Source organism: Notolepis coatsorum, assembly GCF_963971535.1.
Source record: "Notolepis coatsorum genome assembly, chromosome: 5".
Classification (NCBI taxonomy): domain Eukaryota; kingdom Metazoa; phylum Chordata; class Actinopteri; order Aulopiformes; family Paralepididae; genus Notolepis; species Notolepis coatsorum.
Window position 1 is genome coordinate 80845513 of NC_140169.1, and position 18315 is coordinate 80863827.

An 18315-nucleotide genomic window follows, 5' to 3' on the forward strand; every position below is an offset into this window, starting at 1 on the left:
AATGGTGATCAGGAATTGGAATATACCAGTTGGATACCATCTGATGTCAGGTAAGGACTCTATGTTATCAGTGTTAGGATAATCAGAGTAAGTTTGATGAAGTTATAAGCTGTTTTGTGAAATGTCCTCTTTCGGTTTCACTGTAAAAGTCCGTGAGGAAATCAACGGAGCGATTATCAGTGCGCGGCCGTAATGTGCTTGCGTGCACGTATAATATTGATCATCTAGCGTTTATTTGAAAACGATTCATAAAAAGGCAGACGAATATCAACGTTGTGGAATATTCCACTAAAAGACGATTTTCATAGAATGCTCCAGAATGAGCTGTTTTTTATATCAAAACGGGGGCTTTTCTAACTGCTCTGAAACGGAAATGACGCGATAAAAAAACAATCTGCCTTCACAGCACTGACTGGAAAATAGTATTTGATAATGCGATGGGCAGATTAGACACATAGCCATAATTTAAAACATAGATTAGGCCAGTGGTTCTCAAACTGTGGTACGCGTACCACTAGTGGTACTTGGTTTGATTGATTGATTGAAACGTTTATTAACAGATTGCAGAATGGGTACAGTACAGTACATCTCAATACATACAATTGTTAAGGGGATGCAGACCAGAGAAAGACTTTCGTCTTGTTTCCACCAGGGTCCCCCATTTTCAATTCATCATAACATATATGACATACATGACATACAGATAGACAGTACTGCTACATCTATACATTTATGACATGTCAGATTTGCAAATACAGTACTGTTTGTGATACAAAAGTGTCCAGAAAAGGAGTGTATATACATTTGGCGTAGAAACTGTACATTGGCGGAGGTTGGTGGGGTGGGGTTGGGTGGGTTGGGTGAGGGCTGTACATTGGAGGGGGGGGGGGGGGGGGGGGGTTGGGTAGGGGACACATACACATTTTACACTGTACATTGGAATGTTGACAAAGCCTTACTTGGTCATTTACTGTACAACTAGGTTAGGACATTTGTAGGGGCCAGTTTCGAATTGCAGTCTCACGTAGGTGTTTTTTGAGAGTGTTTTTGAAGGTGGGTAGTGATTCACATTCCTTTACAGCTTTAGGCAGGGCGTTCCACATTGATGTGGCATAATTGCGAAACGTGTTTAGTCCCTTGTTTGAGCCGAATCTGGGTTTTACATGATTTGTGGAGCTCCCTCTGGTGTTGTGATCGTGGTATTCACTGACCTTTGGGAAGTATTTTGACATGTACATGGGTACCTTGGTCGCGTAGTGTATCTTGTAGACCAGGCCCATTGCAAGTTGCTGTACTCTGTCGTCTACTCTAAGCCATCCTAGGTTGTCAAAGTGGGCAGGGGTGAGGTGGGTTCTAGGAGTCAGGTCAAGTAGTAGTCTGACTAGCTTGTTTTGAGATGTTTGTAATTTGTTTTTTAGTGCCTTTGAGGTGCTTTGGTACCATGAGGTGCAAGCATAGTCGTAGTACCCTTGAATGAGTGCTCCTGCTAGAGTCTTCAGGGTATTCTTGTTTACCAGAGAGGAGATCCGGTACAAGAATCGCGTTCGTTGGTTGACTTTTTTTATTACATTGGATGCCATTTTGTCACAGGAAAGATTAGCCTCTAGGATGGAACCCAGGTAGGTAATTTCATCTTTCCTTGTGACAATATTGTCACCCACTGTAACCGAGAAGCCGTCAGTCTTGCTGAGTTTGTTATTTGAACCGAAGAGAATGGACTCTGTTTTGCCCATGTGTAATGATAGTTTGTTGTCGGCGAGCCATATGCAGATTTTGCCTAGTTCAGAGCTGAGGGCTTTTTCAACCTGTAACTTGTTCTTGTCAGAGACCAGCAGGGCTGAGTCGTCCGCAAACAGGAACAAGTTGCAGTCACAAGCTGACGACATGTCATTTGCATAAATTAGGAATAGTAGCGGTCCTAGTATGCTTCCTTGTGGAACACCACAGCTCACTGTGAGGGGGGGGGATAGGGTACCGTTTACTTCCACCATCTGTTCCCTCCCCTCCAGGTAGGATTGTATCCAGCTCACTGATAAACTATCAAAACCAATTGCTTTTAGCTTGTCAATCAGAATGGTGTGATTGACAGTGTCGAAGGCCTTTTGTAGGTCCAGCATGACCATGCCGCAGTATTTGCCCGCGTCCACCTCTTGTTTGATGTGGTCGTTCAAGTAGAGAAGGCATGTGTCAGTGGAGTGGGATGTTCTGAAGCCAGATTGGAATTCGTAGATTAGATTTTTTTCCGCGAGGTATTTTTCGATCTGTTCGTATACTATTTTTTCTATGACTTTCGAGATGGATGTAAGGATAGAAACAGGGCGGTAGTTACCCGGGTCTAATTTGCTGCCCTTTTTGTGCAGGGGTGTTACTCTCGCAATTTTGAAGTCCTTGGGGACGTGTCCCTGTTTTATGGAGAGGTTTATTATGTGTGTGATGACTGGGGTGATGGCTGCTGCTGAGTCTCTGAGGAATTTGGAGGGGATGTTGTCATGGCCAGTGGCCTTGTTTGGTTGGAGGGCGCTCAGTTTTTTGAGTACCTCATCTGTAGTTACTATTTCCAGTTTGAAGTCGTCTTTGTGGACGCCTAGGTTCATGTAGTATGCTACTATGTGTTCTACCCCATACTGCCCTGAGTGGGAGGGTAGTTTGTTTACCAGTGTTGTGGCTATGTTTGTGAAGAATGTGTTTAAGTAATTGGCTACATCCAGCTTGTCTGTGATGAGCGTGTTGTCCGTCTTTATGTTTATGTTTGAGAACCTGGTTTTGAGTTTTTTACTGCAGCCTAGTTGATTGTTGAGTAATTTCCAAAGTTCACGTGGTTTATTTTTGTTTTCCTCGGTTTTGTCATTGATGAAATTTTTTTTTGCAGTTTTGATCATGGAGTTTACGTCATTTCTTAGTCTGTTTCTTTCTAGTTTGAGTTCAGTCACGTGGTCTTGGAGTTCACTGCTCGTGCTTTTGGTAAGCTTTGACTGACTTTTACGAAACTCAGAGCATTTTTTGTCTCTGGCTTTCATAGCGGTCAGTATTTCAGTGTGCATCCATGGCTCAGCGCGATTTTTTACCCTGGTGGTACTGCTGGTGGTACTTGAAAACATTTCCAAAAAAGCACAAATTTTTTCTTTTTTTCTCTCAGGCCACTGAACTTAGAAGCAGGCCAGGCCAGTGTTTCTGGTTGCGGCGGCGCGATAGTTAGATAACCTAAGTGGGGAACAACCAGGAGATCACTGTGACAGAGAGTAATGCAGTCTAAACAGTCATAAATCTTTAATTCAACTTCAGCCCTGATTATAACCATTTATTTTTATATTTTTTGTAATGTCAGATAAAAAATGAAGTACTCCCACTTTTCTGAAAAGAGTTGGTGTTAAATCTGACATTACAAAAAATCCATCAAAATCTGTGTTGCTGCTAATCATTGACACATGCCTAGCCTGTAATAATCCCCCCCAGAAAGATGTACTTTGCATTTGATATATTGAAAATATTTTACTTTTTTGTGTTTTTTTTAACAATAATTTGTGATGCCATCACACAAACTGGCATTTAAAGGGTAAACATTCAAAAATGTATTGAATATGTGTTTTCTTTTCTTTTTTACAATAATGTGTGATGCCCATCACAAACACTGGCATTTAAAGGGTAAAAATTCCTGCACCAGAATGCAGGAAATTAAGTTTTTGTAACAAAATAATTGTGTGTGTGTGTGTGTGTGTGTGTGTGTGTGTGTGTGTGTGTGTGTGTGTGTGTGTGTGTGTGTGTGTGTGTGTGTGTGTGTGAGAGAATGACGGGGACAATTGCTTGGTGTGTGAGAGAGAGAGAGATAGAGATAGAGAAAGAATTAAGTACATTTGCTGAAATACAGTTGTTCTTAATTTTCTCACTTGCTATGTGAGAATGTTAGTTATTATGTGTGGAAGCGTTTGCTAGTTCTAGTGCTATCCCTTTGTACATTGTGGCTGTGTCTGACAAAAGTTAACAATAAATAATGGTATTAGGAATACATTTGCCTCCTGCGTGAACTGTGCATAGCTGAATAGACTGTATTTTAACGCCGGTCATATGGTGGTACTTGGAGAGCCAGCTACGTTCTCAGGTGGTACTTGGTGTAAAAAGTTTGAGAACCACTGGATTAGGCGATATTAACGTTAACATTGGCGCCGATGGTGGCATTCAAGCGGTAAAACGGAAAACCAGGCGTGGCACTGAAAGAGTTAATAGTTGTCATACAGAAGTACAGAATACTTTTATACAAAATGCTTCTTACTGTTACGCTCCAGAGACTGTGCTAGACAAGATAAGTATCAAATAACATAGTATAGCATGTAAATTAGAAGTAGAAAATGAGGTCACAGTGTTCAGTATAGACATATGTACAATGTTCGATGCAGAATAGACGTAACTGAGTTACCATATAATATACAATACTATGCAGTGTACTAATATACAATACTATATAGTGCAAAGCAGAAATGGGATGAGGTACAATTTAGGTACAATTTACAGTAAGGTGTACGAGTTGTAGTGCAATCCTTTATCAATAAATATAAAGTGTGGGGAGTGGGTGCTACAGTGTGTTTGTTTAAAGTGAGTGTGTGCTATAAAGTGTGGGGAGTGGGTGCTACAGTGTGTTTGTTTAAAGTGAGTGTGTGCGTGTGGATGTGTGTGCTATGTGCGTTTGATGGTTGTTGTGTAGTGTTCATTGTTCGTTGAGCAGCCTGATGGCCTGGGGATAGAAGCTTCTTCTGAGTCTTTCTGTGCTCGCCTGACCGCAGCAGTTCAAAGAGGCAGTTGTTCGGGTGACTAGAGTCCTTAATGATTCTCTTAGCCTTGCCCCTGCACCGCTTGTTGTAAATGTTCTGGAGGGTGGGGAGCCCCCCTCCAATTGTGCGTTCGGCTGAACGTGTCACTCTTTGTAGTCTGCTTCGGTCTTGTGCAGTGCTATTCCCAAACCAGGAGGTGATGTTGCCAGTCAGGATGCTCTCTATTGTACATGAGTAGAAGTTCTTAAGGATCTTCTGACTGACTTGGAACTTCCTTAGGCGCCTGAGGAAGTAGAGGCGTTGTCGTGCCTTCTTCACCACACTGTCAATGTGTGTGGTCCATGTCAAGTCCTCGGATATGTAGGCTCCGAGGTACTTAAAGCTGTTCACTCTCTCAACCAGTGCCCCGTCGATGCTGAGGGGGCTGTAGTCCTTGACCCCCGACCTCCTGAAGTCCACAATCATCTCCTTTGTTTTGCCGACGTTCAGGGAGAGGCTGTTTTCCTGGCACCATCCCGCCAGGACCTTGACCTCTTCCAGGTAGGCCCTCTCGTCGTTTGCAGAGATCAGGCCCACCACCACTGTGTCGTCAGCAAATTTGATGATTGTGTTGCTACTCCGCTGAGCCACACAGTCGTGTGTGTACAGGGAGTAGAGGAGGGGACTCAGAACACAGCCCTGGGGGGCCCCTATGTTGAGGGTGATGGATGAGGAGGTGCAGTTGCCTGCTCTCACCACCTGGGGTCTGCCCGTCAGGAAGTCCAAGACCCATTGGCAGAGGTCATAGTTCAAGCCCAGGTCCCTGAGCTTGGCTATGAGTTTGGAGGGGACTATGGTATTGAATGCCGAGCTGTAGTCGATGAATAGCATTCTCACATAGTTCCCCTTCCTCTTGTCCAGGTGTGATGCTGCTGTGTGCAGCACATGGGCTATGGCGTCCTCCGTGGACCTGTTGGGGCGGTATGCAAATTGCAGGGGGTCCATGTTGATGGGGAGGGAGGAGCAGATGTAGCCCTTTACTAGCTTCTCAAAGCACTTCATGGCTATGGAGGTGAGAGCTACAGGGCGGTAGTCGTTGAGGCAAGCAGGCTTGGATTTTTTGGGTACAGGGATAATAGTGGACTTCTTCAGGCAGGTGGGGATGACAGCCTGTTCTAAGGACAGGTTAAATATGTCAGTGAATACCGGGGCCAGTTGGTCGGCACAGACTTTTAGGACGCGGCCGGGGATGCCGTCCGGTCCTGCTGCCTTCCTGATATTCACTTTTTTAAAGGTCCGCCTCACCTCATGCTCTGTTACCCTGAACACTGAGTCTCCATCAGCAGCAGACCCCCCCCCCCCCCCCATTGCCGTGGCTTGTGGGCTGGTGTTGTTATTACCAGCATCAAACCTCGCATAGAAGGTATTGAGGTCATTTGCTAAGGAGATGTCACTGTTCAGTTTGAGGGAGGTGCCTTTGTAGTCTGTCATCGTTTTGAGCCCCTGCCACATAGCTCTGGAGTCGGCCTGTTCAAACTGTAGTTCAATTTGATCCCTGTAGCGCCGGTTTGCCTCTATTACTGTCCTCCTTACGTTGTATCGCGCCACCTTGTGGTCATTCATGTTGCCTGCCACCAGGCCGTCGTTGTATGCTTTGGTACGCGCTTTCAGAGCTTCACGGACGGATTTGTCTACCCAGGGTTTTTGATTTGGGTAAACTTTAATTGTGGTAGTGGGGATTGTTTCTTCCACCAAAGTACGAACAAAGTCCAGCACTGTCTCCGTGTAGACATTAATGTTATCTGTGTCGCGGAACACACCCCAGTCTGTGCACTCAAGCGCAGCTTGGAGCGTCTCCTCTGACGCCACATCCCATTTCTGCACCTCTCGCGAGACTACCGGTGTGCTCTTGATTTTTTGTTTGTACTTTGGAGAAAGAAAGATGGCCGCATGATCAGACTTCCCAAAGCCACTAGCAGAATGAGCCTTGTATCCACCCTTGAATTGCGTGTAACAGTGGTCTAAAATGTTACCGCCTCTGGTGTTACAAGTCACATGCTGATAGAAGTCAGGCAAAACCTTTCTCAGATTGGCGCTATTGAAATCACCCACTACTACAATGGCGGCGTTAACGTTCGCTGCTTGGAGTTTGTTTACTTCGTCGTGGAGCCTGGAGAGCGCGGCACTATTGCTGGCTTGCGGTGGAATATACACTGCGACAAGGATGATCGCCGTTAACTCCCTCGGGAGGAAGAAAGGTCGACACTTGATGGTTATATATTCCAGGTTGGGGCAGCAGTGGTTTGATAATTCCTTCACGTTGGCTGGATCGCTCCAATTGTTGTTCAACATGAAGGCGATACCGCCTCCACGCTGTTTGCCGGACTCTGCTGTTCTATCCTTGCGGTGAATGAAGAAGTGATCGGCCGGTTGGATGGCATGATCTGGGATTTCTGGCGACAGCCACGTTTCAATGAAGCAGAGAACATTGCAGTCTCTAACGTCTCTCTGGAATTTAATCCTTGCTCGGATGTCATCCAGTTTATTGTCAATTGATTGTACATTGGCTAGCAATATACTAGGTAGTGGCGTTCGGTGTCGTCTGGTTCTCAGTCTGTTCCGGATTCCAACTCTCTTCCCTCGCCGCCTGATGATTCCTTTGTTCCTGGGGTCAGGATCTGCCCTATAATATTTCAAAAAAATATATATATATATAATATTTTTTTAAATTTTTTATTTGCTTATGCTGCCCCCTGTGCCTATGAAAATGCCCCCGCGCCTAGGGTTGCCTACCCCTGCCATAGAAGATGGCCACAATGAGTGATGAAGAGGATGAAACGGTCGGCGATGGCGTGGACGGACAAGACGAGCATCCATGGCCCTATATACATAAAAAATACATAGTTCAAGGACTCCAACCTTATAGTGTTGTTGAGTTGCAATCATTCAAAAACCTGATGAATGGTTTTCGACCAAGCACTAACGTCATTACGAGGCCCACTGTCCGCTCGAAGATCAGCAAAGCTGCTCAAACCATGAAAGAGAAAGTCACTGCTGCTATGAGTGAAGTTGAATGGATCGCCACAACAACAGATTGCTGGACAGCCCGACGAAGAAGTTTCATTGGGATAACCACTCACTGGATCAACACTGAAAGCTTTGAAAGGCGTTCTACTGCACTTGCCTGCAGAAGACTGAAGGGCTCCCATACTTTCAATGTTTTGGCCAGTGCCTTAAACAACATTCACTTGGAGTACCGGTACCAGGGCTCCAGACTAACTTTTTTCACCACCGTCCCAGAACCGTCCCGAAATACAATTTTAACCGTCCCAAAGTGAATGTAACCGTCCCAAAAATCAAATGTAGTTTCTTTACTTTGGTTTTGTCGTCTATAGTTGTTATTGCCATAAGAAACACCATTCAGAGAAGGGGAGAATAAATTGATTTAGTCAAAAGGCTCCCATGGTGGAAAGATTTCACAAGAATAATTATGATTAAAAATAAATATAAAAAAAAGTGTTTAACAAGGTGCTAGTATAGGGATATTTGGTCGCGGTGCTGTTATAGTCAACCAATTGGAGCCATGTTGATTATTCCTTCCATAGGAAAATATATTTAAATGTATTTTATTTCGTTTTAGTTTTTTTTGTTATTACAAATGTGTGTTTATGGTTGAAAATGTTAGAGATAAATAAAGATCAAATCAAATCTAACTGAATAAGTTATCCCTCTTCTAACAAGAAAGAAAAACGTAGTTTAGCTTTAAACTACATAATGTCATTGCGTCCAGAGATTCCACCTTTGATAACTAAAGTAATGACACTTGACTAGTAATGAAACATGTCCCTTAGATCGCGCTGTCCTCCTGGTCGATATTGATAATTGCTGTTAAATTCCAGCGGGCCCTCCTCACTGAATATGGATTCATTGTGTAGCTGAAGTGAAGTTTGCCTATAGCCTGTCGTCTATTTCTCCGCGTTTGTTTAGATAAATGTAACGTTATGCCAATTAACTCGCAATGGTAGTAACATTACGTGTTAGTATAGAATCGAATAGAAATCCTTTAATAATCCAGAGGGAAATTCGGCACTACAGAGCAGACTATGTATCGCTCACATTGAACAACAATAAACATTTAGGTCAATAGGACTAAAATAGGAATAACAATATAATAATATTAAAAATAAGAATAAAATAGTGTGAACTATGGATTAATCAGTGGCAGTCTGATACGTTAGTCAGTAACGTTAGCTAGCAATAAGCAGCTATAACTAGAACGCGTCGATAACTGTATACAGTTCCAATAGACTAACATTACACTTCTGTGATTTAAATGTGTCCTCACCTTAGACTCAGGGGTAGTATTGCTGGATGCAGTTCCCTGTTGGTCATTTTGGGTCTGTGTTTATCCTCTTCAAATAGCGCAGCATGTTTGCGGTGCTCTCTTCACTGAGAGGATGCCACAGTATAGCGCACGTTTTTTTTTATTTTTTTATAACATTCTGATCTTTCCGCGGTTCTTGTACAGTGGTCTCGTGCCGTGCGACTGTCAATTACCAGCTGTCATTCACTGTGTCAACCAGGGTTAAATACCAGTGGAGAAAGCCTAGGTAAGAGAGATTTCCCTCACCTGTTAACACGTTTTTCTTTTTCGATGCAAGATTCATTTGGGGTGTGACGCTGCTGCAGCGCGACTGGCTGAGGAGAGGTGGGTAGGAGCTTGATGCTGGATTAGTGTATCGCTGCGTTGGGAGGCGGAGATAGTCATTGGATTTGGCAAATCACGCTACGTTTAGACTTCAGTGAACTTAGTCAGCACGAGACATTCACCATTTGACAGCAATATATGCGCGCACTGACAGTCGGCCAATTGACATTTCCTGTGAAAAAAAAAATCCTCTCCGTCCCGCTTGCGTCCCAGCAAAGATTTCTGTTCGTCCCAAATCAATATTTGATCGTCCCCGGGACGACGGGACATCGTTAGTCTCGAGCCCTGACCGGTACAAAATTTGCATTATGCTGTGGTTAATATTGTGATATTATTCAGGGTACTCCAGTATTCTGTCTTTAATATTGTGATATTATTCAGGGTACGCCAGTATTCTGTCTTTAATATTGTGATATTATTCAGGGTACTCCAGTATTCTGTCTTTAATATTGTGATATTATTCAGGGTAGTCCAGTATTCTGCCTTTAATATTGTGATATTATTCAGGATAATCCAGTATGCTGTGGTTAATATTGTGATATTATTCAGGATACACCATTCTGTTTTTAATATTGTGATATTATTCATGCTGTGATGTGAATGCCGTCCATGTTAGTTTACCTTCAATGGAGAAGTGCATTAAATAATTTTAATGCAAAAAAAAGTGTCCTCTGTTCTTTCATTTTAGCAGTCCATCGCAGAACACATTCCATTGTGGGCAGAGTGTATGCTTGGTTTCATTCCAGCCTTGCCTAAACACCAGCTGATGATTTCACTAATTGGCTCACCTCTTCAACTAACTCACCTGGTGCAATGTATAGTTCAAATGAAAACTTGACCCACGATGACCCTGGTCTATCCTTTAAATTTTTTTTTTTTTTACTTTTTAGTACATTTAAAAGTAGACCTTTTTTACTCAAGTGTGTTTTTAGCCAGATACTTCGACTTTTACTTGAGTCAGATTTTGAGACAGTACCCATACTTTCACTTAAGTATAATTTCTGGGTAATTTTTACACCCCTGTGGCCACTGCCCACGCGTAACATATCAGAGCAAAGTGGCTTGATTTTATGCATTTTGAGCACATGGGAACATTATGGATGTCCATTATATTTTATAATATTCATTAGATCTCAATCATTTTTGTCTATTGACTCCTAACGAATGGTCTTAGTCTGTACTGTTCAGTAACAGCGATTGATCGGATCAGTAATCCCAGAATGGGCAGGTGCATCCCTAATAGTTTTAATATAAATCTATATCATCTTCAATGATAAACCCTGAAGCAGTTAATCCTGTCACCATCACCAAGGTCCATATCTAAACATACTGGTCCCCGAGAATGAAAACACTTAGGTGTTTAGTGAGTTTCTAGGGGTTGTTGTTGTTGTTGTTGTTGTTGTTGTTGACAAACCTTCTTGATGCTGCCTCCAGACTTCTTCACCATCAGTTCATCCACCATGGACTGAAGACAAATACTCATCATGATCGCCTGGAAACACACGTCAAAAACAACACTTAACACCAGCTCTTCAAAGGGATTCATGGATGGAGCCAATAGGGGTGGGAATCACCAGTTTCATCATGATACGATACGATATAGATTCTTTGGACAACGATACGATATTTGCCGATATCACAAAGTCTCTCACGATACGATACGATACGATTAGATTCAGGTGCCTGCGATCGATATGAGATGATATCATATGCCCATTTAACACAATCAGTAACATTTAGATCAACAAAAAAAGGTAATGAAAATATCATTTGACATTTGTATTTTTGAGCTCTTCCAGACATTTAAAGGAAAATCAATCTATTGTTTTTAATACAAATAGACCTCCTGTTCACTGTAAAGTGCCACGTTTTTATATATTGAGCTTTAAACTTTAAGCTACATTTTTTGGAACTCAAAACTCACAACCTCCCTCTCCCAAACCGTTCCTACAACAATTTGTTGATGTTGCATGATCATGTATAGGCCTACATTTATTATGTATTATATTGTTTATGTTTAAATAACATTTAAACATCAAACTCCTCTGACCTCATCTGGTCTTTCCAAAGACGCGCGCACACACACACAGAAAGGGAGAATGCTATGCTGTAACATCTACACACACGGAGCTACTGCTGTTGTTCTTGGGCGGATATGAGACTCGCCACAGGATTTTCAAAATAAGAGTATCGATATGAATCGATCTTATTACATCGCATCGATCCGATTCGATTGTTGATAATTACATCGATATATCGATCTGGATCGATGTATCGTCCCACCCCTAGGAGCCAAGCTGCATAATCTTCTCAGATGGAGCCAAGCTGCATAATTAACCAATTTCGGAGGAAGCACTTCAAAATGGAGCTCTCTATAACCACATTCAAGCACTAACTAGATTTGACTTGTTTACGTTCTAAAGGGCATCATGCTTTCGACCCCCGACTGACCCTGTTAGTGACCCCCTGACCTGTGGACTGGTGATGGTGACCCACTGCAGGCGGTCCTTGCTCATCAGGTACTCGAAGGCCAGCTCCAATTTCACCTCACATTTGGTGGAACTGCAGGGGTTGGCCGTGCCGTTGGCCACCGGGACCTGCTGTGGTGGAGAAGGGAGGAAGCAGAGGGTTATTCTGACAGTAATCACCGTCAGAGACTCTCCCTCACTCTCCACCTTCAAATCCAGACTCAAAACCCACCTGTTCTCCCTAGCTTTCAACCTTCCCTACCCATAACCACCCTCCTCCAACCACCACCCCCTTTTACCCTGCCCTACGTTCTCTCCTCTCCTGCCCCCCCCACCCCCCTCGGTTTCCCTTACTCACTTCCCGACTGTCTCCCCCACTGACTCCTGTATTTGTTATCCGTTACTCGTGGTTTTATGTTCTTGTGTATTCATATTGTTCTCCGTTTCCCTGTGGTTCTGTTTTCTTAGTTTTTTGCCTATCGTCAGCGACTTTGGGTCATTGAAAAGCGCTATACAAAATAAATGAATTATTATTATCATCATCATCATCGTACACTATTGATGTGTCTATTTTAGTGTCCTGCTGTGTCCCAAACTGTCAAACTGTCAGCAGACAGAGGGACATGAACACCTAGAATAACAAGAGGATGGGTCACAGGCCCAACGTTCTAAACTAGAACAATAAGAAGAGGATAGGTCACAGCCCCAACAACCTTAGCTCCACAGCCTGGCTAACCTTACCTCCACACAGCCTGGCTAACCTTACCTCCACACAGCCCCACTAGCGTTACCTCCACACAGCCTGGCTAACCTTACCTCCACACAGCCCCACTAGCGTTACCTCCACACAGCCTGGATAACCTTACCTCCACGAGTCCACACAGCCTGGCTAACCTTACCTACACAGCCTGGCTAATGTTACCTCCACACAGCCTGGCTAACCTTACCTCCACACAGCCTGGCTAACCTTACCTCCACACAGCCTGGCTAACCTTACCCAGTGGAGGCTGCTGATAAAATTTTTAGGTGAAGCACAAATTATTATATTATATATTAAATAATATTTTTAAAACATCCCCCACTGTGTGTCAGTGGTCAGTGGACACAGATGAAAACATATTAACATTAGGTGACAGCGGACCTGACCAGATGAAAACATATTAGGTGACAGCGCACCTGACCAGATGAAATCATATTAGGTGACAGCGCACCTGACCAGATGAAATCATATTAGGTGACAGCGCACCTGACCAGATCAAAACATATTAGGTGACAGTGCACGTGATCAGATCAAAACATTTTAGGTGACAGCGCACCTGACCAGATCAAAACATATTAGGTGAAGGTGACAAGGAAGCCACAGACTCATACCCCCCCGACACTCAACTAACCGCCTCGGACAGTCCTTCATACCAGTGGCCATCAGGCTCCACAACAGTGGGCAGCGACTGCTGCCAGACATCGACCTAGAACTAATAGGAACCCAAGTAGGACAACAACGCTACCTTATGCATACTGCACCTTATGTGGATACTGTGATTGATACTGTGAATAATGAATAATGTATATTTCAGTTAGTTAGATAGTAAATTATATTGACCTATTTGTTTACACTGCTTGTGTTGTTTTCACTACCTGTACCCCCCCCCCCCCCCCCCCCCTTCCCCCATGCTGCTATGATGCCTGAATTTCCCCAAGGGGATCAATAAAGGAATATCTTATCTTATCTTAAAAGGAAAGATGAAATTACCTACCTGGGTTCCATCCTATAGAGGCAAATCTTTCCTGTGACAAAATGGGATCCAATGTAAGTCAACCAACGAACTAGATTCCTGTACCGGATCTCCTCTCTGGTAAACAAGAATACCTTGAAGACTCTTAACAGGAGCACTCATTCAAGAGTACTACGACTATGCTTGCACCTCATGGTACCAAAGCACCTCAAAGGCACTAAAAACAAGATTACAAACATCACAAAACAAACTGGTCAGACTACTGCTTGACCTTACTCCTAAAACCCACCTCACCCCTGTCCACTTTGACAACCTAGGATGGCTTAGAGTAGACGACAGAGTACAGCAACTTGCAATGGGCCTGGTCTACAAGATACACTACACCACTAAGATACCCATGTGCATGTCGAAATACTTCCCAAAGGTCAGTGAATACCACGACCACAACACCAGAGGGAGTTCCACAAATCATGTTCAACCCAGATAAAATAATTTAAAAAGTAAAAAAAAAAAAAAATTTAATAAAAGAAAATAGTCATAACTTAGAAATGAGATTGCATAGGTCTATGAATCGATATCGCGATTCTGTTTCGATTAATTGCCCAGCCCTACAGTGTGTACAGTAAGTTAGCTTGGTGATTATCATTGTGATGTAGGCTAAGCTGGCTAGCTACTGTTAGCATACAAGCACTGTAGCCTACTTACTTTTTCATCCACAACGTTTTTTCTGATCCAGGTGCATAAGTCCACTTCTTCATGTTGCTCAGTTGCTGGTTTATACTTCGGTCCTAATGTTGGCGCACACTTTAATTTAGCCTGACTTGACTTGTTATAGCTGTACAGCTTACTAACTACTAAACAACAACTTTCTCATAGTCTCAACTTTCACATAGTCAAAACGGGTCCAGCTGCATGTCCGGAGGATAGGTTTAGCTCGGGCCAATCTCAAGTTTCTCAAGTTTCTTTATTAGTTGTCATACAGAAGTACAGAATACTTTTATACAAAATGCTTCTTTATCCTCCGGACATGCAGCTGGACCCGTTTTGACTTTGCAATACAGCAATCTCTGATTGGATTTTCAAGGCTGCCAATCATATTCAACCTCTGTGTATTGGATGTCAAGGGCTGTCAATCAATCAATCCGCCATTCAATGGCAAGAGTTTAACTGCACAGACCGTGCTTAGATGAAGTTAATAGCCTATTTTGATTCGCTGTTATTTATTATTTATTTAACAATGGGTCACACCTGTGAAGTTTTCTTCACGAATAATTACTGCAGGCAATACTGCAGTGCAGGCCTGCTCAGAGCTGTCAAGTTTGGCCATTTTTGAAGAAAAAAAAATTCACTGGCATTTTTTTTACAGAGGAAAACATTTATAATAAAAGAATAATAATAATAATAATAATTAAAAAAAAAATATATATATATAGTTTTTTTATATATATATGTATATGTAAATTAATAATAATTATGAATTATGAGTGAATTTGTGTTTCACGTGTTGTCATAGAGAAACCGCCACTGCTACACAGCCTGGCTAACCTTACCTCCACACAGCCTGGCTAACCTTACCTCCACACAGCCTGGCTAACCTTACATCCACACAGCCTGGCTAACCTTACCTCCACACAGCCTGGCTAACCTTACATCCACACAGCCTGGCTAACCTTACATCCACACAGCCTGGCTAATGTTACCTCCACACAGCCTGGCTAACGTTACCTCCACACAGACTGGCTAACGTTACCTCCACACAGCCTGGCTAACGTTACCTCCACACAGACTGGCTAACGTTACCTCCACACAGACTGGCTAACCTTACCTCCACACAGCCTGGCTAACCTTACCTCCACACAGCCTGGCTAACCTTACCTCTAACCTTACCTCCACACAGCCTGGCTAACCTTACCTCCACACAGCCTGGCTAACCTTACCTCCACACAGCCTGGCTAACCTTACCTCCACACAGCCTGGCTAACCTTACCTCCACACAGACTGGCTAACGTTACCTCCACACAGCCTGGCTAACGTTACCTCCACACAGCCTGGCTAACGTTACCTCCACACAGACTGGCTAACGTTACCTCCACACAGCCTGGCTAACGTTACCTCCACACAGCCTGGCTAACGTTACCTCCACACAGACTGGCTAACCTTACCCCCACACAGCCTGGCTAACCTTACCTCCACACAACCTGGCTAACGTTACCTCCACACAGCCTGGCTAACCTTACCTCCACACTTGGCCCTTTAATTTCAAGCCATTAACAGTAAACAGCAAGTTTGTGATCATAGCAGAGTGCTGTATTTCAGCCCAAATGCACATATCAAATACCAAAGTCAAATGCTAACGTATGAAGAAAGACAGCTGGGGACAAAGATTCTCTCTGACCGTAACCCGACCCTGAAATAGCTCCTTTACCTTGTGTGGTCCAGCCAACGTCCCAACAACAATACACCATGTTTTCATCACTTCTGGGGACATTTGGTCCCTACAACAGTAGTAAAACAAACAGGCACACACACACGCGCGGTTCCCTGGAGACGGACATTCATTGCTCATTAGTGGAGTGAGTTCTGTGTCCTAAGACACTCTTGGAGACGCGCTGTATGGCTGGGACTGTTTCCTCTAAAATCCAATGGTTTTTAACGTGGGGTCCGGGGACCACCAGAGGCCCGGGGGGCGTCCACAGCAAAATATGTACTTTTCTAATTATACTATTGTTTTTTCATAGGAAATCACACACTGACACAGGCAACAGACTTGAGGAGCTATACAGGCTGTAATCCACTTCCTCCTGCCTGTCACTCAGGAGAGAAAGCTCAGACAAGATGAGATGTAACTAGAAAGGGGTGAGTCAGCAGTTCATTCAACCAGACATGACGGGATGGGTTTGTTTGGAGAGGAAGGCACTAGTTATAAAATGACCTCTTAGGATGAGCTCGGGTCTTAATAAAGACACTGAGCGTTGTGTGTGTGTAAAATGGGTCAATGACGTGACGCCTATTTTTTCTGTCCCACTGAATTTCTTACCTTAAAAAAACATTAAAATTCATAAAAAGATCACATGTATCTCTAATACCTTCCCCATATACAGACCCACTCTAACTCCTCCAAACATTTGAGTTATTGGTAATTTTTCTGCTATCTGAAGTGTCAAATGTCCATGTGACCGTCCAGCATTGACTTCTATTTGGACAACCGGCTTAAAATCACTTTAAATCTATTTAAATATTTCCCTTGCCCTATTTGGCATAATTTCAAACATGTTTTGCATTCATTGACAAAATTATGAAGCATTTGCACATAATACTTCCATCATAATATACAAACGAATGTTGTCCGCATATGTTAATTTTATGAAATATCATCTGGGGCGACCATCAAGAAAACACAATTGTGGGACTTTTATTTTGAAACCACCTCAAGGACAGGATGTTGCATCAGCCAGTCACATGTGAGGGACCCCAGAGAAACAACTAGCAGGTTAGTAAGTCTCTTTCATATTGGCAAATAAATCTCTTTTTTAACTGCTGTAATGTACTTGCCACTTTTGGATGTCTTGTGGGACGACTAGGGATGGGAATTGATAGGATTTTATCGATACGATTCCATTATCGATTCTGCTTATCGATTCGATTCTTTATCGATTCTCTTATCGATACCTGATCAATTTATAATTTAAATAAATAAATTGGAAATGCAACAGAACTAAGCTGGTTAGAATAACAACATGCAACTTGACATTTCTGATTGTCATTTATTGTTGAGCCCCCATGTCAGGGGCGACAGTGGCTCGGAAGGTAGAGCAGTCGTCTGGCAATCCGGAGGTTCCCGGTTCGATTCCCGCTCCTCCCGGGCAGCGTGTCGATGTGTCCTTGAGCAAGACACTTAACCCCTAACTGCTCCCGATGAGCAGGTTGGCACCTTGCATGGTTGCCTGCGCCGTCGTTGTGTGAATGTGTGAGTGATTGGGTAAAATGTAAGGAACAAATTGTAAAGCGCTTTGGATAAAAGCGCTATATAAAAAAGCAGCCATTTACCATGTCAGAAAAATACAAAAACTGTAAAAAATAAAACATTAACTATAGCCTACACTTAAATAAAATAATGTATTTGAGATTCTCTTAAAATGTATTTATTTTTTTATTCTTAAACTAATTTAATCTATTGAATAACAGTCGTTATTCCTCTGACTTCTGTCTCACACACACACACACACACACACAGACACACAGAGCTCCCTCCCCGGGCCCCTGTCCTGTAGGTATTGGCTTGTGTTGCTACACGGACACATTTGTATGTTGCACCATGGTACTTCCTGTCTGACGGACTCAGAGTAGAGACTTAGTAAATAAACAATCCGGCTCTTATGTGAACTAAAGAGTACAAGGTTTACACAACAGTCCCCACCCGCTGTTTTATTGTATTTGTACCTGTACTATCCGCTGTCAGCTGTTTATCTCTCTTTGTGAGCTTGATTAAATAGCGTTAGCTCAAGTTAGCTAGCGATAGCTCCGCGGCTAATTTTAGCTCACCCTAAACTAAATCAATGACTATGTTCTAAAGCATTCAAGTAGTTTTCACTACACATAGAAGTAGCCAAACAGCGGGAGCATATTACCAAAACCCAGACAATTTCGAGCCCTTAATGAATCAA

The 18315-nt window shown here is 43.0% G+C and overlaps 1 protein-coding gene across 2 annotated transcripts in view; it reads right to left on the reverse strand.

Moving 5' to 3' along the window:
* The window catches only part of snx17 (sorting nexin 17), a 235604-nt gene that overhangs the window by 18863 nt on the left and 198426 nt on the right, over positions 1-18315 (reverse strand). For both annotated transcript variants that reach the window (XM_084314817.1, XM_084314816.1), the window contains exons 11-12: positions 11922-12050; positions 10865-10942 (exon numbers count right to left, since the gene is read on the reverse strand). In XM_084314817.1, the coding sequence (XP_084170943.1) occupies positions 10865-10942; positions 11922-12050 (207 nt within the window). The remainder of the gene's footprint in view (positions 1-10864; positions 10943-11921; positions 12051-18315) is intronic.